Raw genomic sequence first — 25,020 nt, 5'->3', positions numbered from 1 at the left:
GACCCAGACAGAGTGGCACCACTACACTTTTGGAGGCTTCTGTGGAGAAGCCAGCCAAAAAGTGGAACCAAGGGCTCGACTTGGGTTGGAGTTACAGAGGCGAACACAAACGCCATTTTAAAACCGAGTCCTGGCAAAAAGACCCAACCGGGGAATAAATATTAAATAAATAACCCAGCGGTATCTTTAACATTGCACCAAAAAAGTGGTGCGTTTAAAATGAATGGGAAAATCCCATAGGAAATATTCCGGTGGAATATTTCGCGTGGTAACCAGTGCCGCCAGCCAGAAACTCGACGAGGGAGGACTGCACAGTGCCCCCTCGAAAAACAGACCCAGGGGCAATATAATTACCCCTACCAGTACTTCCACAATATGATGGTGTGTACTGGTTCTGCTCACAATTTAAGACAAGTAAAGTCAATGGTGACTTTACATGCCCTGGGAGACAGTAGTCAGTCCCAGGGTATTGAGTCTATGTTTGGGGGTCACTATGACACCCCTGTGTTACTGCACTGAGGGCGCTGTCTAACACACTTACCAAAAATACATGAAACCCTAAAGAGTAAAAGACCCCATAGCTCATAAAACACATTACAAAGTCAATGGATATCTCAAATCATGTCTAAGAGTGGGAGAAAAAGAGTCTCACTCTTAGCAGGAGAAAGAAATAAACCCCAAAAATCCAGCAAAGCTGCTGGGGGACTCACTAGGTTTGGGAAATTAGCCTTAACAGAGAATTCTCCCTAACATCAATAGAGCATTTTCCTAAGGTCAATACATGAATTGTCCTGAGAATGTGCTCAATAAGGCGGATGTGAAACTAGCATTCAATTGTGGAAATGCGCATGGCCATAAGTAAACTGAGATGCTGGCTGACCGAGCTGCACACTTGGATATTTGCAATCACAATACCACACCTGGTAGGTTGCCATGATATTGGTAGCACCATGAAATATGTGAGTGGTACCCTCATACTGTGGAGACCACATTGAACTATTTGGGCAACACTCTGATGTACATTTGCTATAAATTGGCATTTGATGACAGGTTTAATTGTATTTGACTATGTAGCACAGAATAATTCATGTTATGTTACCTGGCACAGTATTTGAATCTGATGTGATTTCATACATGTCCCCTTAGTGCTATAGAAACACGTGATATGGTTTCAGACACTGTTTCAGTGATGTGGAGCAGATATGTCTCTACTGTGTGTCTAGTGTTTCAGTTAGAAGCACAATTTTCTGAACACCAATTTAATTTGCTGCTACATAGAGAGGCTTCCATGTGCCGTGGAAAATATGATCTTGGATTTATTAAAATATCTCATGCATTCCATTTCTGAATTACCTGTAAACACTATATCTGTTTTTATTCAATTGCTTTGGGAAACTGTGCTACAAAATGCACCATTTCACCTTATTGTTTCCCAAAACATTTTGAGCAAGAATCCCCTCTGTTAAGTCAGACTGGGGAAATGGGTAAGAGGTCATGTTGCAAGTTGGTATTTTATTAAACTAAAATAAGGCCTGCTCTGACCCTATTTCTAGGAGGTTCTGTTCTCTGTCTATGAATAAAACAATGGGTGCTCACCAGGATGTCTTACAACAGTGCTGTCCTTACCACTAATACAAACATGTAACATAAATTCAGCCAGAAAAGGCCTCTCAAGGGATTTCTCTCTAAACCCTGAAAGGGGTGGCTGGTTTATGACCCCCACCCAAGTGCCCCTCTGCTTCGCCCAGGCCCTGTGCCTGGTGATACAGTTCAAAGTTTCTCTTTTCTTTTTCTCTTCTCTTGATGGTGGTTGGTTCCAGTCCACCACAGCAATGACTCTCTTTCACAGGCCACGTGCCTGGTTGTACATTTCAAAGTGTCTATGTTCCTCTCTAAGGGTATTGATCCTCTCAGCCCAGCTTGGGTTGTCCTTTCCTTCTCCCCCTCTTGGGGAATGTCACTCCCTTCCCTGCTTGGGACTTTGTTTCTCAGGCACCGACTTGGGGTCTTCTTATTCTCCACCTGCCCTGAGTGCTGTATCTTTCACCCCGCCTATGGGTCTCTGAGCTCTCAGCCTTACTTGGGTTTCTGCTCCTTTCAGCCCACCCTGCGGTACCGTGTATCACCCCCGCCTCTCATCTGTGAAAAACCAGAGGGTGTTTCACAACCTAGTCCCTGGGGATCCCGTACTCAGGTGGCCAGGGAAAGGCCATCGCTTTTGGATCCCGACCATGGGGGTGGACAAGTGAGGTAGGATCACCTGGGTAGGGTGCCCTCGGGGAGTGGGGAAGAAGCATGTGACGGTGAGACATGGTATCCCCCTTTTTCCACAATCCATCTAACCCCTATCCCTGTTTATTTTATGGGAATCTACAGCTCCCATAATTTCTCCCCACTTCACTTTGTCAACACTACTGAGCCGTGGAAGATGATGGATGAGGCCAGGAAGATTACCTCTACTGACGTGCAGTGGCTCTGTCCCTTTAATGAGACCAGGCACAGTCAGGCACGTAATCCTAACTATACACATCTGCCACTTGTTAACACTCCCTTCCAGGATACAACATGGTGCGCACAAGCACACTATGAGCGAGATTGTATACGAAAAGGAGCAGCTCTTTCTGGACTGATGCGAACAAGGCGATGGAAGTTGGAAGGCCAAGGGGCTGATGGCCGTTGCGAAGAACAAGAGAGAGCCAGGTGAGAATTCCACACTTTCGGTAAGCCGTATAAGCGTTCCCAGATGGAAACCGATTGAACAGAAAGGAGAAACCTTCAAGATGCTTCAAAACAGCCTGCTACCCTCCCGGGTGAACGGTGAGTTGGGGAGGAGCAAAGGAGGCATTGGTTACGGCCTTAACTGCTACATGAAAGGCGTTGAAGAGAGAAGCCCAATTAACACGACCAGTGAGTTATCGAAGGCAACAAAAGCCTGGTTTGTGTTAAAAGCAAAAGTAGCTTTAAACAGAAGTTGAAGGTTGCATGTGTGCTGATAAAATGCGTAATGGAAAGAACAATTGCTGAATGTGGAAGAAAGTATACAAAGTAACAGAGTGGTGCTGCGAGGCGGAATCGCACATTCAAAAGTCTGTGAAATGTTCTGAGTTGAAGTGTGTTAAACAGGAACCGAAGGCAAGAAAGTAACCGCGATCCCGAACGAAAGTTGAATAAGTGAAAAGCAAAGTAAGTGAACTCTGAATATGCCAAGAGGGCAAAGTAAAGAGAAAAAGAAACTACAAGTACCAAGAAAAATTGGTGTTTCGAGATGAGGAAGATTATTCATTCATTGTTTAATTGTTTAAAGAGAGGTTGAAGTGGTCATGCAGAGGTCTATGTAAAATCCTTGCAGTATCTAAAGTCTTCGATGGTAAAAGATACAAGGACAAAATGTGGGGAAGAGAATCCCCCACACAGAGAAAGAAAGGCTTGTGCCCGGCGGGGGGAAGCCTGGGCTGAACTCTGATAAAGTAAAAAGGTGAATGTGACAAGAGAGGCAGGCTCGAGCCTGGCGGAGGGAAGCCTGTGTTGAATTGCGGCAAAGTAAAAGTCAAGCCTAGAACTGTGTATTTATGAGAAGGCAGACAAAGTCTAAGGAACTGATTGAACTGCCAAGAGCTTGAAACCCAAGCCTGAACTGTTGAATTGTACCAGTAAGCCAAAGTGTGCAAGACTGATAGAACTGTGCCAACCACCTATCCTTTTTAGGAAACTCTTGAGACCCTGAGCTGCTGAATGTGGGGAAGGTAGTTGTTACCCTCTTGCGCTTCACCTCTGTTCCTTTTTCTGCATGGACGGTGCCGGACCTGGCAGCCAGCGCAGAGACATTTTAACTTTCCGCTTGCTCCCCTTCTCATTTTTTCAATCTTTTTTAAATTCCCTTCGGTGCCTCGCCTCCCCCGGCGCATGCCAGCTGCAGGAGGATGCGAAGATGTGCTTTGTGCCACCGCTCGCTCCCAGCTTCGGACCCCCGTGCACTCTGCCTTCAGTGCTTGGGGTCCGACCACTGCTGGGACGTGTGCGTGGCCTGTAGCGCTCTCAGTCACCGGGCATTGAAGAATCGGTTGTCGCTTTGGAGATCTTCCACACTTCTCTGACGCACCTCAAGGACTGTGTCTCTAGGACCTCTCATCAATTCAAGGTAGGCCCTCAGTCCCCACTGCTCCTCGGGATGGCGACTCCTTCCCGGGGCTTCCCACAGGCAAGAGTTCCCCGGATTTAGGTTATGGCAAGCCTGAGGCCTCTAAAGCTAGCTGCTCCCCACCCGAGGGGTCCGGGGGCTCTTCCGGGCGCTCCTGGGGCAGACCTGAGGCTGTCAAAACTATCCGCTCACCAACGGAGGGCTCAAGGGCCCTACCGGGCTGTCCTCGAAACCGTATCAAGTTCGTCCTCTTCTTTGATCCCTTGGGGTAAGGGATCGTTCAGTGCCACCTCCAAGAGTCAGTCCTCAGCACGATCCAGCAAGACTACGGCCCAGGCGCAGAGAGCATGCATCCTACTGGAGTACGCTCCGAGGTCATGAGTTAGGGTGTTGCGACTACCGGCCACAAGGACGAGGGCTCAGCGCCTACCGGTGTAATCTCTGAGGTTGACATTTCTGCTTTTGGTTCAGGGCCCAAGCTGTATCCTCTAATGTCTGAGCCCTCTCCTAGCTAGGGGCCTTCACGCCCTCCCGCCGAGGGCATGGCGCAAGGTCCCAAGATGGCGAATAGGCACGTGGCAGAGCCTGGTAGGCCGGTGGCCATTTTGGATTCAAAGCAGGGCCCGCCTGCGCTCTCGCCCATTGAATGGATGCTGCAAGAAGGTCCCAGGCCCCTTCCTTCTGGAAGCGGTGGCTGACTTTACGGTCCCAGTACCCTTCACAGCCTTATGGCTACTCACCCATGCGCCACAGCGCTTCAATCAGGAGCAGAGGCCTAGCGCTTCAGATGGCTGACCCCTCGGGACCCGACGGCTTGCGCGGATCGCATCTTTGACCGCTTCCTCTTCCTCATGCATTCTTTGCAGATGACAGGTTTCCTTAAGGACATTGTCAAGGAGGTGATCCCACAGGTTGTGCCACCCCGGCCTCCTCCTCTGGGCACTCCGATTCCTCTAGCACTGCTGGTTCCAGTGCCTGTCCCGCCCCCGGTCCAGGCCCTGCCGGTGATCCAAACTTCTCTGCCTCTTCCTCCTGCACCATCAATGCCTCCTCCTTAACAGCCACTGGACTTGACTTTGGTCCCAGATAAAGGGGGCACCCCGCTGACACCTGTGCCCCAGGGCCAGGACTCTCCTCAGTCTGAAAAAACAGGGGGGGATGATGACGATAATGACAATGACGCTCAGGACGATGAGCCGTTGGCATCTGTTTCGGCTTTTCATGGCCGCCTTCAGGGCGCTGCAGAGTTCTTGGTGGTCCCCCTCCTGGAGGAGGCCCCCCAGGAGTCGGGAGTGCTAGCAGAATATTTGAGCAAGCCCACCATGATCCGTTCCGGCATTCCCCTCCAGAAAGATGTCTTGCAAGTGGCGAAGGAGGTCTGGGAGAAGCCCACGGCCAACGCCCAGATGAACAAGAAGTTGGACAGCAGGTTCAGGCTAACGGATAGGGATCCAATCCTCCTGGCCTCCCACCCTCAGCCTCATTCTTCTGTGGCGGCTGCTGCCTCACTCTATTCTAAACCATCATCTACGTCTTCCTCCCCGGTTGCTGCCGTCAGCTGTCTTTCGAAGAAGGACAAGGTCCTTGGACAGGCGATGTTACCTTATCAGAGCTGCATTTGCATCAAGCTAACACTGATGGCCTTTTGGCCGCGACTAAACAGAAGCTGTGGTGTGAATTGGGGTCGTTTCTGCCTGACCTCCCTGTGGAGCGGCAGGCCTCCTTCAAAACCGGTCTGGCTGGTGCTCTGGCCGTTGCGCAGGATCTCATGGAGTCTTCGGTCTCCCGCATAGAGACAGCCAACAGAGGGCTGTGCTTGGGGTTCAAGATGAGAAGGACAGCGTGGATGTATGCCACTAAATGTTCCTCTAATGTGCAGTAGTGGATCTTAGATCTCCCCTTCGAGGACGTGGACCTTTTTCATTTGTCAACTGGTAACGAGTTGACAAAGAAGAAAACTTCTACTCAAACCACCAAGTCGTTGGCCATTCTGACCAAGCCGGGACAAAATTAATTTCCTCAGGCTCAAGGCAGGGCCGAATTCAAACCCTGCTCCTTCACTGGGTTCAAGGGGTTTTGGGCCGGACTGGTCGACCAGCGACAGCAGGAGCAAACAGCAGAGGACTTTGCGTGGATTCTTCTGCTACCGCCTCCGACACAAAAAAACAGTGATGTCATGGTCAGATAACACAACTCCCCAGTAGGGGGCCGATTTGCTCTTTTCCAGGACAACTGGAAGCGTCTTTTCAAGAACCCCTTGGATCCTGTCTATAGTTTCCATGGGCTTCAGCTTTCCTCTTCCTCATCCATCCTCTCCCCCTCGTCACATTGGATCCCTGGCTCTTTTAAGGGAGGTCCTTTTGCTCTTGAAGATTCAGGCAGTGGAACTGGCTCCACAGTCAGACAGGGACTTCAGTTTCTAATCCAAGATTTTTGCATTAACCAAGAACAACCAGGCTGGCCTAAGGATAGTCCTGAACCTGTCATTTCTACATTAGTCTCTTCCTCTTGAATGCTTCAAAATGATTACTCCAGCGCACCTAGCAGAGTCTCTGTGTGCAGGGGACTGGATCTGTAGTCTAGACCTCAAGGATGTGTACCTTCATTTCCCCATCTACCATCCGCATCGGAGGTTTCTGCGGTTCACGATTATGTCATACCACTTTCAGTATACAGTGCTTCCTTTTGGCCTGAACTCGGCACGTTGTGTCTTCACGAAGTTGATGAACGCTGTGGCGGGTCTTCTCTGCCCACCTATACCCTTATCTGGATGACTGGCTGGTGAGGGCCAGTTCATCCGAGGGGGTGGTACACTCCTGCCAAAGATCGGCAGATATTCTTCATCAGCTTGGGCTTTCCCTCAATCTGAGGAAGTTGCAGCTATACCCCTCCGAGTATCTGGTCTTCCTAGTGGCTTGGTGGAACACAGCAGTTCAGCGGGTGTTTCCCATGGCTGAATAGTTCCTTTCACTTTGCAAGGCGATTGGACACTTTCTGGCCAACTCATCCACCTCAGCATGCTGGTTTCAGCACCTTCTGGGAATGATGGTGTCATGCGTGCTCATGGTTCGGCTCACCAGCCTCAAGATGAGGCATCTACATCTCCACCTGGTGGCCAGTTGGGATCAGGAGACAGTGTCGCAGTCAGACAGGCTCCCAATACAAGCTACTCCCGCCCCATCTTCACTGGTGGCTGATGGACAGCAATGTGGCTGTGGGGGCTCCCCTTCACCTGACCGGAGGCTACCAAGGTGGTGAGAACGGACTCCTCCCTTTCGGGTTGGTGGGCTATTCTGGAGGGCTATGCGATTCATGGCACATGGTCCAGGGCGGAAGCCCTCCTGTATATCAATCTGCTCAAGCTAAGGGGAGTGGACCAGGCCCTCAAGGCCTTCCTACCCCTTGTCAGGGACAGTTTGGTTCTGGTCAGGGCGGACAACTCCACTACAATGTTTTACCTGAACAAGCAGGGTGGCACTCGTTCCCCCCTCCTCTGCATGGAGGCGGTATCGGTCTGGGAATGGGCCCTGATGTAGGGTATTTAGATCTCAGCAGTCCACCTCCCGGGGCACAGCAACGCGGAAGCAGATCAACTGAGCGGATTGGGGTTCAACACTTACGAGTGGGAATTGCAAAATGACTCCTTGTTGCCTCTCTTCTAGTGTTGGGGGTTCACAGAACTGGGCTTGTTTGCATCCCCTCAGATTTCCAAGTGCCCCAGTTTGCTTCATGGATAGGCCGGGATCGGGGGTCTACAGGAGATGCCTTCCAGATCTGTTGGCACAACTGCAGGTGTTACGTGTTCCGACCCTTCCCTCCCCCTCTCTGCTTCAATGGCTACTCCGCAAGTTCCGGCTTCGGTGAGTTGCAGCCTAATCCTGATTCCCCCCCCCCCAGGCTCTCGAAAGCCTGGTTTTCGGATCTGCTGCAGTTGTGCTCCCAGGGACCGGTCTACTATCCCAGCAGGAGCTTCTGGACGCAGCAGGTCGGTGCAGTGGAACACCCAGACCCAACCAGGCTGGCTCTGCCGCCCTGGTTCCTGACCAGCTGAGGCTTCAGCATACTCAATTTTCAGATGACAACTGGGACATCATTGAGCAGGCCAGGCGGCCCTCCACCGGTTCCCAGTAGAAGAGCAAATGGACTAGGTTTTGCTATGGGGCCCATGACAAGGGTCTGGAGCCAGTCACCTGCCCGCTGGACGATGTTCTGGCTTTTTCAGCACACCTTGCTCGTTCGGGAGTGCAGGTGGATACTTGCTGCACCTATTTGGCAGCCATTGGGGCATTAAAGAACTCCCCATATCATGTGTTTTCAGCGGCTAACCCAGTGGTTAAGGCCCACCTCAGGGGGTTGTCTAGGCTTTTTCCACCAGTCCATGGGCCGCACCCGGTCTGGGACCTCAATGTGGTCCTTGCTGCTTTGCAGCGCAAACCTTTCGGGCCAATGTCATCTGTGGACATCCGGCTGATGACACTTAAGGCAGTTTTGTTGGTGGCTCTCACCTCTGCGTGCAGGTTCAGCGAGCTGCAGGCGTTGTCTTCATGTGAACCTTTCACCACGTTTCACAGCGTCATGGTCATCTTGCGCACTCAGCCGAACTTCCTGCACCAAGGTGGTCTCGCCATTTCATCTGAATCAAGAAATCTGTCTGCCGGCGTTCTTCCCAAACCAGCAGTCTGAGGCCGAAAGGGCCCTGCATTCCTTGGACCTCAGGAGGGTCCTCAAGCTTTATCTTTCTCGGACGAAATCCTTCAAGAACTCTGAGGCACTGTATGTCACGTTCGGGGGTTCCTCCCCCAGCTCTCAGGCTTCCAAGGCTTCTATCACGCGTTGGATGGTTCAGGCCATTTCTGAGGCATATGCGGCCATGGGCAAACCAGTCCCGCAGGGGATTCATGCCCATGCGGTGAGGGCTAAGGCCACAGCTGTTGCTTGCCAGAGTCATGGTTCTTGGGAAGTCATCAGCAAGCCGGCTACTTGGGCCACTCCGTCGGCTTTCTCCAAGCACTATTACCTGGACACCACTTCCAGATGCGATACTGAGTTTGGGCAAGTGGTTCTGAGGAACCTGTTTGCGTCTTCCTAGATGTGAGACAGTTGGTCACTCACCCTATGGTCTTGTCCAGTGGAATCACCCACAAGGATGGAGGAAAGGGGCGTATGAGTAATTAAAATTACTCACTGTAGTGACTAGAGTACTCCTAGGCCATAGTCCCCTTTGCTTCATACGTCCTACCCACCTTCTCCTAATCATATGCCAAAGGCTAATATATGATAAGTGTAGCCAGGTATCTAAGCGGCCGATTTGTTCAAAGAGTACTGAGGTAGGTGCCGGAGAGCGGGGCCCCAGGGGGGGGGGTTCCATGCCAGAGGCCGTGCCCCTGCGCGCTATACTTAATTTAAATGGGAAGCTCAATTTTTCACTGCCAAAGTTTCCAGTACCGTCCCCATGTTGGGGGATGCCCACAAGGATGGAAGAAAGGGGACTATAGACTATGAGTACTCTAGTCACTACGGTGAGTAGCTTTATTTATTTATTTATAAATGTGTAGAGCGCCTTAGGTCCAAGGGAAAATGGGCGCTACACAAACAAACAAACAACACAGGGAGGACAAACTAGACAAAGGCATAAAAGGATTTAACACTAGAAAGCTGGAATAAGAAAAAAGGTTAAAAGAGGCTATAAAATACAATCAAGTACTAATCTAAGATACAGCCTGAACAAGCTAAAAACAAATTAAAAGAGGCAAGACAAGTAAAATCTGGTGCAGAGCTGAGATACAAACCTGAAGACTAATTAAAAAATAATGTTTATTGCCTTCTTAAACACTGCCAAAGATGACTCAGAACGCAGCTGAGCTGGTAAGCGGTTCAATAATTCAGGAGCAAGAAAATTAAAAGAAAGTTTGCCAGCTCTCTCCAATTTATAATGTGGAACAGCGAGCACATTTATCTGGTTAGATCTTAAAATCCTCACATGCTGTTTCACCAATAGCCTCTGCTTTATGTTGCTGGGATTATTACCAAACAAACGCTTGTGTGTGATGGTAAGAAGTCTGGACTTTATCCTCTCTCTTACCGGGAGCCGGTCTACAGCCCGTCTGGCCTCTTAACATAATCACAGCGCTTGGGGCAGGCCACTATCCTCACTGTGTTATTCTGGACTATTTGCAGGTTGGCGAGATTCTTCTGGTAGGATTCTGCAAATAAGTTACCACGGTAGTCCAATCTCGCTCCCACAATTGCCTGTGTCAGTATGACTGCGTAACTTTCAGATACATAAGGCCGAAACCAGGTCAGCAGCCACTTCACCACTAAAACTCTGCTAAAAAAGGTAAAATCAGCTCTGCTGCCAATCTTGACAAAAATGCCTCACATTGAACTTTCTCAAATAAAATATTAAAATCCATCAAGTATATGCTGACGACAGGTCTAGTAATAAAAGCGAAGAGATATGCACTCAGTCCATGTTCAAAGATAAACTGGACTTGAGATCTAAAAGGGCCGATTCCGTATTATGTTAATTACGAAAGCCTGACTGCCTGGACCCTAGGAGATTATGCTCTTCAAGATGAGCTTGAATTTGCATGTATACCATTCTTTCTAAAATGTTTAACAAAAATAGAACACTGTTAGTATGGTGATAGTTTATCGCTATACCAGTGTCAAGGGATGCTTTTTTAAACAAGTGGGTGATCCAAGCCTGCTTGATAACTGTAGGGACATGCGCAGTTTCAAATGAAGTATTACTTTAGTTTGTGACTATAGGAGCAACACGTGTGCCACACTTTTTTTCTAATCTTTGATGGGCATGGATCCCCAGGGCAGTTGGTAGGTAAACTCGAGCACATTAGGTTCAGGTACTTTATTAAACTGAAATGCTTGTGTTGTGGTTGCAATGGAAGAGCAATCATACGTTTGTGCTTATACTGCCAGCTTCTTGACATCAGTAGCTGTTTTTAACTTAGTTACTTATTAAAGAGCCTGCTGTATTGCAGTACACCAGTCTTGGTCCTTTACGACCTGTTCCTCAGGACCTACACTAGGCTTTTTCAGTGTCTTAAATATTTGAAACAATTCTCTAGTATTACCACTGGCATTATGGAAACGCTCATCATAAGTCATTTTTCGCTTGAATAATAGATTTGTTGCACTGACTTAAGGACTGTTTATATACATCTTTATCTGCCGCCATATATGACTTCTGCCAATGTCTATAGGTCTTATTCTTAGTAACCCTCAGCACTCGTAATTCCTGATTATACCATGTCTGAGCAGAAGAAGCCCCACTAGTAAGTTTGCACAATCTTACTGGGGCAATACTATCAATTGCAGCTGTTAGGCAATTTTGATAACAGGTAACAACGGAATTTGTCAAAGTCTGACAGGGTAAGTTCAACAGGGGATCTAAACAAGGTGCCATAGTAATAGGTGATATTTTGCCTATACTACTCTTTGCCACCAGTACTCTAGAAGGATAGGTATGGGGTTGTAGGTCCGGGACCGGAATAGCAAAGTATACAAAGAAGTGATCTGACCATGGATACACCCTGATCTCAGGCTTATCTAACAAAATACCAGCCGTACATAACAAATCAAGAATGTGTCCATCTTTATGAGTAAGGTCCTTAATTACTTGCTCAAATCCTAGGCCTTCTAGTGCCTCATTGACCGAGGATGCAAAGTGATCCTGCGGGTCTCTGAGCCACAAGTTAAAATCCCCCACAATAATACACTTAGTGGCTGGTTTCAGAAGGGAATGAAGCAGAACCAAAAACTGATCTTCAAAAAGAGGCACAACACAAGGTGGCCTGTAAAGCAATGTAAAATTGTATGTCAACGATTTCACCACCAGCACTTCAACCCGTTCTTCCAAATCTATTTGGTAGAATTTCAGCCAGGAACTGAAGATAATGGCCAACCCTCCTCCTACACTGCCGTCTGAACTTTACATACAATATGAAACCTCTTAGGGACCGCCAAGGCTAAATCTGGGCCTGAGGTTGCAGACAGCCATGCCTCTGTAAGAAAGGCGATATCAATGTTTCCATCTGAAAAAAGGTCCACAACTTCAATTGCGTGTCTCGTCACGGAACGATTGTTAAGATAAACACATTTCAAATTCTGACGTGATGCCAAGGAGCAGGGATCATCTTGCTAGGAATTACTAACATTAGTACCCAGCGCACCGATGCCACGGTGATGGGATACACTGAGCGTGGATTGGCTCAATTTCGAACCATAACTCAGTGTAATGCTGTGTACGCATTTGCGTGCATCACGTGCTGGGTCAGAATGCTTCCTCACCCGCCTCTCCATTCATTACTACGGATCAACTTGGCCCAAAATGGCGCCCTGTGGATTTGTAGTAATGAAGCAGCACGTGCGTTCTAGTCTTGTAGTACTAACGCGTACTGCAGCGCCGCTTTTTTTTTCAACCGGCAAAACAAAAGCCGATTGAAAAAAATAACAACAACGCCATTAGTATCCCGGGGCTAAAGACCCCGGAATACTAATGCCAACAAGCCCCTTGCTGGCGGGCCATTACCGCCTTAGACGGTAATGGCCCGCCGGCTCGGGGCTTATTGCTACAGTATTCATTACCAAAATATTCCTTGAATGGCTGGGATTGTGTCTTAAAATAGTTGGCACTATAGAGTACTTTCTTTATCAGCATTACTGGCAGCTTTTTCATAAACCACATCCAAGTAAGTAAGATGCAAGAACCCCCTCCCACAGAGTTGATAAACATACATTTTTTTAGGAGAAGACTTCTGTTTGCTGACTCCAAAATCTGCAACCGCATCCAGTGGATCACCAATAGGCTCAATATTGGTAATATTGCCAGGAAATCCAGGCGCAGACAGCATAGGATTAGTAACACTAAGTCCATCTAAGTATGAAATTCTACCATGGCTCTCTGCAGAGTGTAATAAAGACATATGTAAGTATTTCGTCAAGCTATGTGTAGTCGCGCACTCTGAGCATTAATCAACTGTTCCATAATCGCCTAGAATTATAAATGCGCCCAATTATAGGCATTGATGTATCAGATATACGAATAAGGAAACCCAACGTTACTAGCAGAACACAGCACTCCCGCGCACATATCAGCACAAACGAGCGGGCGTTTAGAGGGCACGCTGGCGCTGATGGCCAGTTAAGCCACAGTCACAACAGACTGTCTACAGAGTAACAATATGGGGTTGAACCTCAGGGTCTTCTGGCTGGAATAACCCCTCGCCCCCATCTACTTTACAGAGGTGCTTACCACGGCTCCATTATATCCCGAGTCACCATTCCCCATTCTTCGTCCTATCAATACCACCATCTTAGTTTTTTCCATATCAAAGTGTTGTGTTCGGGCCTCGCGTAGTGCCGGCTTGGGCCCGAACGTGAGTGGCCGTGTGTGTAGGCCGCTCTGGCGTCGCTCCAGCAGGAGCTGACAAGAAATACGCACGCACACACAGGTAGCTTTGTGCCCCGGAACTGCCTCCTTCACCAAGGGGCGGAGCTTTTATTCACTTGCCCTGCGTCACCGCGTAGCGGGACGCAGGGCGGAAACACAACATTTCTCCTTTATTCCAAAATGAATAAAACCAAACACAAAACATGCATCAACTATAGATCTGTTCAAATGACAGCCCACCGTTGCATTAGTGGATCAACATTAGATATATATGAATAAACATTTACAGCAGAAAAGTGCCTCCCACATTCTAGTCCTTGGGGGCCCACACTGGACATACATAGTCTTTTAAATGAGCTGGAGGCCGGGTGGCTCCTCTCAGGCTATAGCCCCCCCCTTGTGACCGGGGTCCCACTGTCTCACAGGGTGCCTCACCTTCAGTGTCCTGCTCACCCATCTCAGGCTCACTCCACAGCTCCCATGCTCCATCATCAGCTCTTTCTTCTTTGTGTGGATATACTGTCCCTCCGCCATCCGGCGTAGAGGTGTCAGCTTCTTGGGGCTGTTCACCATCAGTCCACAGATTACAGGGCACAGCTTTAAACCATGCTGCATTAGGTGTTACACTTTGGTGTCCTTTTTGTGCTGTAAGCATGGTGCCTTTTCTTTCCTTGATGATCCATGGGGATGGCTCATACCGAGAGTTCAACTTAGATCTGGTAGGATTACGCAACATTATCACGTGGTCACCCACTTGAAGATTTGACTGCTTTGCCCTTCTCATGGTGCTCATGTGCTCATTGGCTTCTGTTCTTCTTCTTTCTGTTCGTTCAGTGTCAAAATTATCCGGACTTCTGTTAGGGAGGTGTGGTATGGAAAAGTTGACCAGCACACCAAACATTAAGTCTGCTGGGGGAATTCCAGTCGTGCTGTGTGGAGTCACTCTATAGTTTCGTAGAAACCGATACAGGTCGAGTTTCCAAGAGCTGGCATTTTCCTTCGATATCCTCAGCACTTTATTTAGTGTCCGCATAAAACGTTCCACATCTCCATTGGCTTGGGGCCATCTTGGCATTATGTGGTGATATCGTATGTTTAGATCCTGTAAGTAACGTTTGAATTCTTCCCCTTGGAATGGAGGGCCATTTTCACTTTTTATTCTTGTGGGTAAACCGTGTCTCGCGAACATTTTTTCAATCATTGGAATTACCACTTCCGCGGCTGTTGAGTTCACTATCTCTACTTCAGGGTAGCGCGAATAGTCATCAATAGCCACTAGGAGATATAAGTTTTCCTGTATTTTGCAAAAATCAAGGCTGATAGCGTCCCATCTTCCACATCCTCGCGCTGGTGACTGAATCGGCGTCGGGTGTGGTGGGGCACAAGTGATTTGGCAAGGTAAACAAGTGTTGATGAGTTTTTCAACCATGGCATCGATTTGTGGAAACCACACTCGGCATCTGATGCGAGCTTTTGTTCGTGCCATTCCTTGGTGGCCTTCATGTGCCAACGCTACTATTCTTTCTTGAAGACTCATGGGGATGATAATGCGGTCTCCTCTAAGGATCAGGCCTTGTTCTGTGATAGATAAGTCTTGCCGTACTGTGAACATCCCTTCAAGAAATGTTTTGGCTTCTTGTGTCTTGTTATGAATGTTCTTCAGGAAAGAATTCCATTCACCTGATAAGATTGTGTTTTTCACCAAGTCGCAACATTGGTCTTTGCGTGTTTCCTCTGCAATCTCCTCGCTGCTGACCGCTTTTGGTCTCATTTCACACACCACTTGGCATATGTGTTCTTCTGTTTCTGCTGCCACTTGGACCTCCTGTGTGGTTGCTTCTCTGGGATGCCTTGACAGAAAATCTGCTGGGTTTCCAGTTCCTGGTTGATATTTTAGTTCAAAGTCATATTGTTGCAGATGCAAAAGCCATTTTGCAATCCTGGCCGGAGGATGGGAGGAGGTGCCCATGAATATGGGTAATAAAGGCTTATGATCGGTATATGTTGTGAATTTCCTGCCATACAAATATATGTGAAAGTGTCTACAACCCCATAAAACAGCAATGGCCTCCTTCTCAATATGAGAGTATCCTTGTTCAGTCATAGTGAGAGCTCGTGATGCATATGCTATCGGCCTTTGTACCCCTTCTCTTGTCACCTGAGTCAGTATGGCTCCCAGACCTACGGGACTGGCTTCAACATACAGCTCTGTAGGAAGTGTGGTGTCATAATAGGCCATTTTGGTGTCCGTTGATAAGGATTCTTTAATGTTTTCAAATGCGTCTTGACACGCTAGCCCCCATTCCCACTTTGTGTTGGTTTTAGTGAGCTCACGCAGTGGTTCCGACAGTGTAGCTAGATTCTTGATAAATCTTCCACAGTATGTGGCCATCCCTAGGAAACTGCGCACTTCCGTCGGTGATGTAGGGGGACTGGCTGTTTGAATGTCAGCAACCTTCTGTGGGTCCGGCGAGATGCCCGTACTACTGAATGTATAGCCGAAAAAAGACAACTCTGTTTTGAAAAATTCACATTTTTCACGGTGGATGGTTAGTCCAACACTTTCCAATCTGCCGAGGAGCATATGCAGTCTTTTCAAGTGTTCGTCTCTGTCAGCTGCATGGATTAAAATATCATCGCTCACATTTAACACACCCGGTATGTCCCTTATGAGCTCTTGAATAGTCTGCTGAAAAACCTCCGCTGCTGAGGAGATCCCAAAACTTAAACGTTTGTATCGTCGCAGACCAATATGTGTTGAAAACGTTGTTATGTACCGGGATTCCTTATGTAATCGTAGTTGGTGATATCCAGCCTTCAAATCTATTTTGGAGAATACTTTTGATCCCGTGAGATCAGCCACGATCTCATCCAGTGTTGGCGTTATGTGTCGCTCCCTCTTGATTGCAGCGTTGGGTAACCTCATGTCTATGCAGATGCGGACCTTCCCTGGCTGTTTTGGTTTTTTTGTGACAACCATTGGAGAAACCCAAGGTGTAGGTCCTGTTACTTCTTCGATTATCCCGGCCTTCTCAAGTGTTCTTAGTTCTTTTTCCACTTGCTCACGCATATGGAATGGTGTTCATCGGTGTCTGACAGCCTTTGGTTGTACGGATTCATCTATGTGGAGTTTAATGGATTTTCCTTTTAAACACCCGATTCCTTTCAACAGGTTAGGGTACGTTCCCAGGAGTTTTTCAACCTCTTGTGCTTCATTCACTTTGCAAATGAATCTCACCAACCCCAGATCTTCTGCTACGTCACCACTCAAAAGGCACTCAATGCCAGCATTTACTACATATATTTTGGATGTTAAACTGTTTTCTCCATGCTTAAGAGTGGTGCGGAATCTGCCCACCACAGGTAAGGGTTTCTTACATCCATATGCAAATAGTAGCGTGTCTGTGTTTTTGAGGTCCGGCTGAGGCTGTAGTAACCGGAAAGTGCTTATGGGCATAACATTGACTGATTCCCCCGTGTCGATGGTCATCCACACGTGCTGGTCCTGGGTCATGACTTGGCATTTTCGTCTCCTGCGGCCTTTTCTTGATGTGGCTTGTCGGTGATTAAGGGCTGAGACCATATATACTTTTCTCCCTTTTCTCCAATTTTCCTTGATCGCCTCTTGAGGTGCTGCATTCATGTCATCTCCTTCGTCGTCAGTGGATGAGTTTGTGGCCTCTATTTGTCGGGCTCCAGCTTGTTTCTTTTTCTTGTTCCCACTTTTCTCATTGGCGTGGCGTGGTTTGTTTGTTGATGGTTGAGCTCCTGATGACCGGCATACTTTTGCATAGTGGTCCATCCTACCACATGCACCACACGTGGTCCCTTGTGCCGGGCAGTTTTGCCGTCCATGTCGAGGACCGCCACACCATCCACACTCCATTGGCCCTGGAATTCGCGGTTGCCATCGGGTATGTATAGTGTTTCCCCCAACCTCTTCTTTTGTTGAGTGACGATTGGCGACATGAGCCACTATGGTTGTTGTGAGGGCAGGTTGTAGTTTTTGAAGCGTTGTGCCCATGTGGGCTGCTCTGGCATGTGCTAATTCTCTCTGGCGACCCAATTCCAGAATGCGTGTTAGCGTGATACCTCTTTCACTTAATACCATCCTTCTCAACTTTTCCGATTGGATGCCATTAATTATTTGTCTCCTGATTTCTTTCAGTGTCTGTGAATTCACATGAAATGGCTAATTTTCTGAGCCGGGTGTGGTATGCATCAAGGGTCTCCTCCTCTGCTTGAATTGTTGTACAGAATATGAAAGTCTCATAATCCGGGTTGAGTTGTGGGAGAAAATGGGCCGTTAGGGCATCCTTGGCCTGTTGGTAAATGTCCTGGCCATCGTCAATGGTTAGTGAGTTGAAGATTCGCAGTACTTCATCCCCGACATTCAACAACAAATGTGATCTCATCTTCCTGGCAATAGTAATATCTTTACAATCCATAGCCATTTCAAATTTCTGAATCCATAACTGCCATCGGGGGCCAACCGATGAAGGATCTGTGAAAGGGTCAAATGGCTGTATCATTATGGATGAGCTGCCCTGTGATCGAATTTGTGGCGTTGATACAGATAGGTTGGCTGCAAGTCTAGATGGTGTGCTCGGCCTGGGGGTGGACATTCCAGTGGCCATGGCGTGGCCTCCCTCTCCCCTGCCAGGGAATTTCTCCTCACCTCAGAGCATTGACTGTGGCTCCTCCTGCGGGCGATAATTTCCAGCTGGTCTCAATTGGACTTGGGTTTGTTTTCCAGTGTTCCTGACACCATCAGTTTATGTGGACCTGCTCACTGCTTTCCTTGTACCTGTGTGTTGGCCCATCAATGTCCCAGGTTTGCTGGGTTTACAGAGGTGACTTGATCACCATTTGACAAATCACAGCGTGCGCGCGTGATGGCTGCATATGAAAGAAAAAAAAAATCTTTTTTTTTTTTTTTTGGGTGGGGGGGGGGTTTGTCGTGTGGCCCACCCCCACCGGGTGTTCAAAAATTATGTGCGTCGCTTCAAAGCGCACGTCCGACGATGTGTGGCACACGTGTTCGGATCCCGTTCCTCGTCGCCAATGTTGTGTTCGGGCCTCGCGTAGTGCCGGCTTGGGCCCGAACGTGAGTGGCCGTGTGTGTAGGCCGCTCTGGCGTCGCTCCAGCAGGAGCTGACAAGAAATACGCATGCACACACAGGTAGCTTTGTGCCCCGGAACTGCCTCCTTCACCAAGGGGCGGAGCTTTTATTCACTTGCCCTGCGTCACCGCGTAGCGGGACGCAGGGCGGAAACACAACACAAAGCAGCCCCCAAAGTGTCTGGCCAGCAAACGTGGTTGTTGTCATCCACAAGAAAAATAAAAAAATATGTTGTCTGGGTTCATGTCTGAAAACAAAAAGCTTGCTTTGGGAACAAAACATATAAACCAAATAATCTATATCAAACATGCTTTGTGTTGACAAATTCATCACCTTGGCTGTTCTCTTTGATTAGTGCTGTCTTTGTACTCCTATTTTAATTTTATAAAAGTGTTGCATTTTGATAGCATGTGGAGATTGCAGTTCTCGTGCGTTTCTAATATTCCATGAAAAAGTTGTTTCGCAAAATACTGAAAAAGTAGATCCTACTGAGATTGAGTAAAAAGACTGCAAGAATAACACTGTTGTGTTTGTCTCTTATCCAACATTTGATAGATAAATTAATATACTCTTTGTGTTTCTGTTTTATATTTAACTGTTTAGATCTATTGACCAGGAACATATCAGACTTGGGATTGTTCATTCGTAGTAGGCAGCAGCTAACAGACAACCAAAGACAAATATCTGATGCTATTGCTGCAGCGAGTATTGTAACAAATGGAACTGGTGTTGAAAGCACGTCACTTGGAGTTTTTGGAATAGGAATCCTGCAACTCAACGATTTCTTAATGAATTGCCAAGGAGAGCACTACACATATGATGAAGTTCTAAGTATTATCCAGGTCTGTTACAATAACATTCTCACCATTTTCTTCTGAAGCCAGAATTCGCTTATTTGTTTATTTTTGCTCTACAGGCCCAAAGTCAGCCATTTTCTTTCTTTTAAGATTCCACAAACGGTCTCTTTTAGCACAGTGTAGAAAAAACATCTTTCTGAATGTGACCCGTAATAAACAACCAAAGAAAAATAAATAATTCATGTAATTGAAAAGATCAGGGAAGCTGTACATCAAACTCTGAGTGTACGAAGAGGCACCAGAAGGGCAACCTCCTCTACTACGAACATCGTTTGGCCTGCATGGAGAAAAGAAATCTGAGAAATAGGTGTATGTGTTTCACTCTTGTTCAAATGAAATCCAGCATGGACTCAGATTACGCTCCCGTTCACGGCATGCCAGGAAGCAAAAGGCTTAACGTGTTGTACAAAGTGGCGCTGTGCAAAACACACCTCAAAGCAGGTTCCATCGTGTTAATTGAAAGTTATTTTGACAATCGTGACTCTACAAACTTTGAGGGGAATCCTACCCTTACTTTGTTGTTCTGACAATATCCCCAGAATCTGAATTATTTGTGAATGTTACCATGGTCCCTTCCACAATGCCTATCAGCTGCTCTTCTGGCCAGCATTCGCTTTTGTCTTTTTCAGAACTGCAACTCCCAGAATGCACCTGGCAGAAACCAAGAAAACCTGAACTGGCAACAGAGAAATGGATTTGAGACCCAACATGGAATGGACTGTTAGTTTTACTGCCCATCAGAGATGAGACACCCAACCAGTCGGACCCTAAGGCATGGTGGAGCAGCAGCAAACGAACTGAGTGCGAGTAGGGACTGTAATGAAGATACAGTCATCCTCCCCACATGCTGGCGGAAAGAAAACTCTCCAGCGCAGGAAGACAGCACCCAGGAAAATGAGCAGCCTGAACACATTGCCACCCTACAAATGGAGATTTGATGGGGCACGCAGCTAAAAGCCTTCTTAAATCCTTTCATAAGAAGTCCCAGCCCCGAGAGGTATGGCTTAGCCAGAGATTTGCCAAAGGCAGCATGTGACCACAATAAACAATGGGAGCTGGGAGAAATGTTGGAAGGGGTAGGATGGGCTATCAAATCCTAGCCAGCACAGAGGAGATAGTGTTCAGGTGAGGTCAGGTGCAACGGTGGAGGATCAAAAGACAAGACGGACGGAGGGTGGGCGGTGGGACAGAGTACTGAGGAGACTGTGGCAGAGTTTTGTGAGAGTACAGGCAAGGTGCAGTGTGTGAGAGAATTGCAGCAGTGTGTAATGTGGTGGGAGGTGTGAAAAAAGTGTGACAGAGAGTGGCATGGTGGGGGAGAGGGTACAAGGTGGTAGTGTGAGCAGTGGGGAGGGTGGAGTGAAGGACAGAAATAGTTGGGCGAGACAGGTGGAGTGAGTGTGGTACGATCAGGAGACAGACGAGTATGCCAGGGATTTTAAGGGAGAGATGTCAGAAGAGAGGGTTGCAGGGAGAGAGAGAGAGCGAGAGAGAGACAAAGAGAGAGAGAGAGAGAAAATAGGGGGGTAGTGAAATAGATCGATACAAGGAAGATCACAGAGGAAAGTGGATACAGAGATGGAGGGAGAGATAGAGAGTGAGAAGTAAGGCGAGAAGGGGGAGAGACTAAAAGAAAAGCCTTTGACGCACTCAAATAGACCAGAACTAACTCTTAGAAAGTCCCAGAGTGTGATTGATATAGAAAAGGCCAAAGCCTTTAGGTTTCCTTGTCAAGATTAGAAATATTTAGATAGTAGAGCTTACCTGGCTTTAGACTACCTCAGGGATTCTAGGGGTTGGGGCGCCCGGGTTCAGGTTGCCAATGGGAAGGCAGAGAGAGATAAGGACCTATTCGTTTCAACCGTCCCAGTTTAGCCATTTGAAATTTGCATAAAACCTCTTAAATCTACTATCTTTGTCTGTGTATTTCTGACGCCATTTTTGACAGGTGTACCATGCAGTCCCTCACGAGTATAGCACAATATTAAACTTGTAATCACTTTTCACTTTGTGTCTTCACTAGTAAAACAGGTCCTCATTCAACTGTTGGAACCCCTGTGAAGTCTTCCCAAGTATATTGTTCTTCCCTGGTTATAAATAAATAATAAAATATAGCATTGGTGTGTCACTTTTAGACTCCATGGCATATTGTACTAGAGCAACAGCAGAGGCCAGGTTGAAAATGAGAACACTGCAGTTGAATTAAAGGGAAGGTGGTCTCAGAAAACACATTCATGCCTCTAGGCAATTAGGATTTCTTCACAGCTCCACCCTAAAGCACATCCTGTTTTTTCAAAAATGTTTATTGGTTGCTTTTACATAATAGTTTTACATCCAAGCACGTCCCAGTGTTTATTGAATATTTTTAAGTAACCGGTTAACGTAATCCTACATGAAGTATCAAGGCCGTAATTGACCAACATTATTAAAACTGCAAGAAACCTAGGATTTGCTTTTGGGTGGAGAGGTTTCAACATCCACTTCTACTCCCTTGAATCATTTACCTCTCAGTTCTGTGTCCTCTGTCACTCCCTCCCTCTCTCTATTCATCCTTCACGCCCGACCCACTCTGCCGGTCACAATCTGGATGCCCCCATATCTGGCAGGCAACATCCCTATCTCTAATCCGGTCACCACCCCCATCGCCTGGTCTGACAACTACCTCTTTTCCTCCCACCTGGGGCCCCTGGACCCTCGTTCCGAGCCACCCTCAGCACTGCCAGCCTCCTTCAGTGTCGTCTGACCTATGAAGCGAGTGTCAGTCGCTGCTTTTGCCTCCACCTTCATCCCCCCTTCTGCCCCCACTCCTGACTCTCCCTCTGACTCTGTCCTTGCCAACCTGCACCTCCCCATCTTTAACACACTTGACTTCCCTGCCCCTGTCATGAGGATCCGCCTAAAACCTGCCTCCAAGAACAACAGCTTGTTACGACTCCGATTTAGCATCTCTGAAGCGCAAGTGCAGAGTTGCTGTACTAAGTGGCAGACCTTGGACTTCCCCTCTGACAAACAGGCCTGCTGCCTGCTCTAAAGGCAATATCGCTTCTCCCTCCAATCCAAGAAGGGACCCCACATCCAAGCCTGCATCTCTGGCGCCACCAACAACACGGCTGAACTTTTCAAAATCTGCAAGGAACTCACCAATCCAGCTGCAGTCTCCACCTCTCTCCTCCCTTCCCAGGCTCTCTGCAACGCTTTGGTCTCTCATTTCCCATAAAAAATCCAAGACATCTTGTCCTCACTCTCCTCCACCCCCACTGCCTCACCTGCTCCCCTGCCTACCTTGGCTCCCCTCCTTCCATCCCCTTACTCTTCTCCCTCCTGCCCATAGCACCGGATGAGGTGTCTAAAGTGGTCCGCTCTATGAAGGTCTCCTCCAAAAAGGGGCTCCACTGCTCTTCCAGAACTATCAAGGACAACATCTCCTCTCTTGCCCTACTTCTTGCTGACCTTTGTAATCCCTCCTTTGCCACTGGCTCTTTCTCTCCATCCCTCAAGAACTCCCTTGTGCACCGTCTCTAAAAAAAGTCGCCAACTGACCCCTCCTGCCCGGCTAATTATCGCCCTATCTCCACTACCCCCTTCCTGGGTAAACTATTGGAGAAGCTGGCCCTCCCCCAACTGACCCTCCACACTGATCTTGTTGGTTGCTTTCATGACCATCAGTCTGGATTCCGGGTATCCAGAGGCATGGAAACTGCTCCCGTAAACCCTTGTGGAACCATGCTAGCAACCTCGACTGCAACTCTCCTGCTGTCCTTATTCTCTTTGATCTCTCTTCTGCCTTTGACACAGTCAACCATTCTATCCTCATAAAACAACTCTGTGACACCTTCAGCATCACTGACCGGGCACTGGACTGGCTGACCTCTTTCCTCACTAACCACCCTTGCCAGTTGAAACTGGGCCCCTTCGCATTCACCACTACACTCTCCACCTGTGGTGTCCCCCATGGCTCTATCCTATTGCCATGGCTCTTCAATATCTATCTCGCCCCTCTTGCTCACCTGATCTCCTCCTTCTCTCCTAATTTCCAGTGTTATGCTGATGACACAGAGCTTTCCGTCAAACTTCCCTTTACTACTTGCTCCTCCTCCTACTCTGTTATCCCTGACTGTCTGTCCACCATTCAGGCATGGTGTGCAGCTAACGATCTCTGTCTTAATGCCAGTAAGACTGAGATCCTTCTCGTTGGGACACCTGTGCTCTCCTTTCCTCCTACGCTCTGGCTACCCTCTTTGGGTCCTCTACCCCCACCATCCGGTGAAGCCAAAAAAACCTTGCAGGCATCTTCGACTCCACTCTCTCCTTCACCCCTCACATCCTGGACCGTACTAAGAAGTCCAACTTCCAGCTCCACCTCCTCAGGGCCATTCTCCCTTTCCTCACCTTCCCCCCAGAAGCTCAATGTCTCCAGCGCTCTGGTCCTCTCCAAGCTGGACTACTGCAACAGCCTCTTTCTCAATCTCCCTCTTTGCTCTTTCTCCAGCAAGGGGTCTGGCATGGATTCACATGCTCATGAATATTCCCCGTCGTCAGGCTGGGAATCCTCGGTAAAGAAAAAAACAGTATCAGTTTCGTTTCTGATCTGTCTTTCGTAGTAGTAACCAATCACTGATCTCTGTGTCATACTGACCACAGCCAATGACTGCCCTCTACCTAAGCCCCGCCTCTGGCAGCCATCTTCAGATTTTTACCGCACGTTCAAGTGTTGGGATCCTCGTGCTATTGCTCTCGAGCGTTAGTGCTATTTTTTCACGTTTTTTCTCAAACTCGGCGGCCATTTTGTTGGCTATACAGTCCTTATGCTCGGAGATAAAGACGAGACTGCCGTTACCACCAGCGGAGGAACCGCTCCCGACGGGGGACCCGGAACCAGGCCCTTCTGGGAGGCCTCCCCCTAAGAGAAGAAGGATTCACCCTCCACCTCCTTTTCAGCCATCACGCCTTGTCCAGCCCTCCTCCCCGTCCACTACTCGTGGGGATGATACGGGGACTGACACGGCCGCGACGGGTACGGACGACGAGGTTTACGACGAGGATCTGCCGTCGTCACCTCCCACCCGGGCTTCCCCGCCCGACGAGATTGGATCGTTTCACTCCATGATCGCCAGGGCATCCGAGCTCTTCCAGCTCTGCCCGGAGGAGAAGAAGAAGGAAGGTTTCCTTTATCAACGGCGCGAGGCCAAGAGGAAGACGGTCCTCTCCGTGCCTCTACTGGACGACATTTGGGATGAGGGCCTCGCCCTCCTCAAGAACCCATCCACGACGCCGGCTAGAAGGGATCGGTACGAGAAGAAGTACCGGGTCCCGGATGTGGCCCCCTTGTGCCTCCGGGCACAGCCGACCCCGGACTCTGTCGTCTCCGCGGCGGCCAGGAAGAAAGCGGGGGGGGGGGTGCGGCCTCCACGTCGACTTCCCCGCCGGACGGCGAGGGAAAGAAAAGGGATACGATGGGACGCAGGGTCATCTCGTCTGCAGCGACGACGA

At 48.3% G+C, this 25,020-nt stretch overlaps 1 protein-coding gene across 6 annotated transcripts in view; it reads left to right on the top strand.

The window, feature by feature from the left end:
- Nucleotides 1-25,020, top strand: part of PLCE1 (phospholipase C epsilon 1) — a 3,624,599-nt gene that overhangs the window by 2,214,963 nt on the left and 1,384,616 nt on the right. For all 6 annotated transcript variants that reach the window (XM_069611343.1, XM_069611341.1, XM_069611340.1 and 3 more), the window contains one exon: nt 19,277-19,515. In XM_069611343.1, the coding sequence (XP_069467444.1) occupies nt 19,277-19,515 (239 nt within the window). The remainder of the gene's footprint in view (nt 1-19,276; nt 19,516-25,020) is intronic.

Source organism: Ambystoma mexicanum, chromosome 8 (genome assembly GCF_040938575.1).
Source record: "Ambystoma mexicanum isolate Mex_15411 chromosome 8, UKY_AmexF1_1, whole genome shotgun sequence".
NCBI lineage: Eukaryota > Metazoa > Chordata > Amphibia > Caudata > Ambystomatidae > Ambystoma > Ambystoma mexicanum.
Note: the sequence above shows the minus strand (reverse complement) of the source record. Positions and strands in the feature narration are given on the sequence as shown.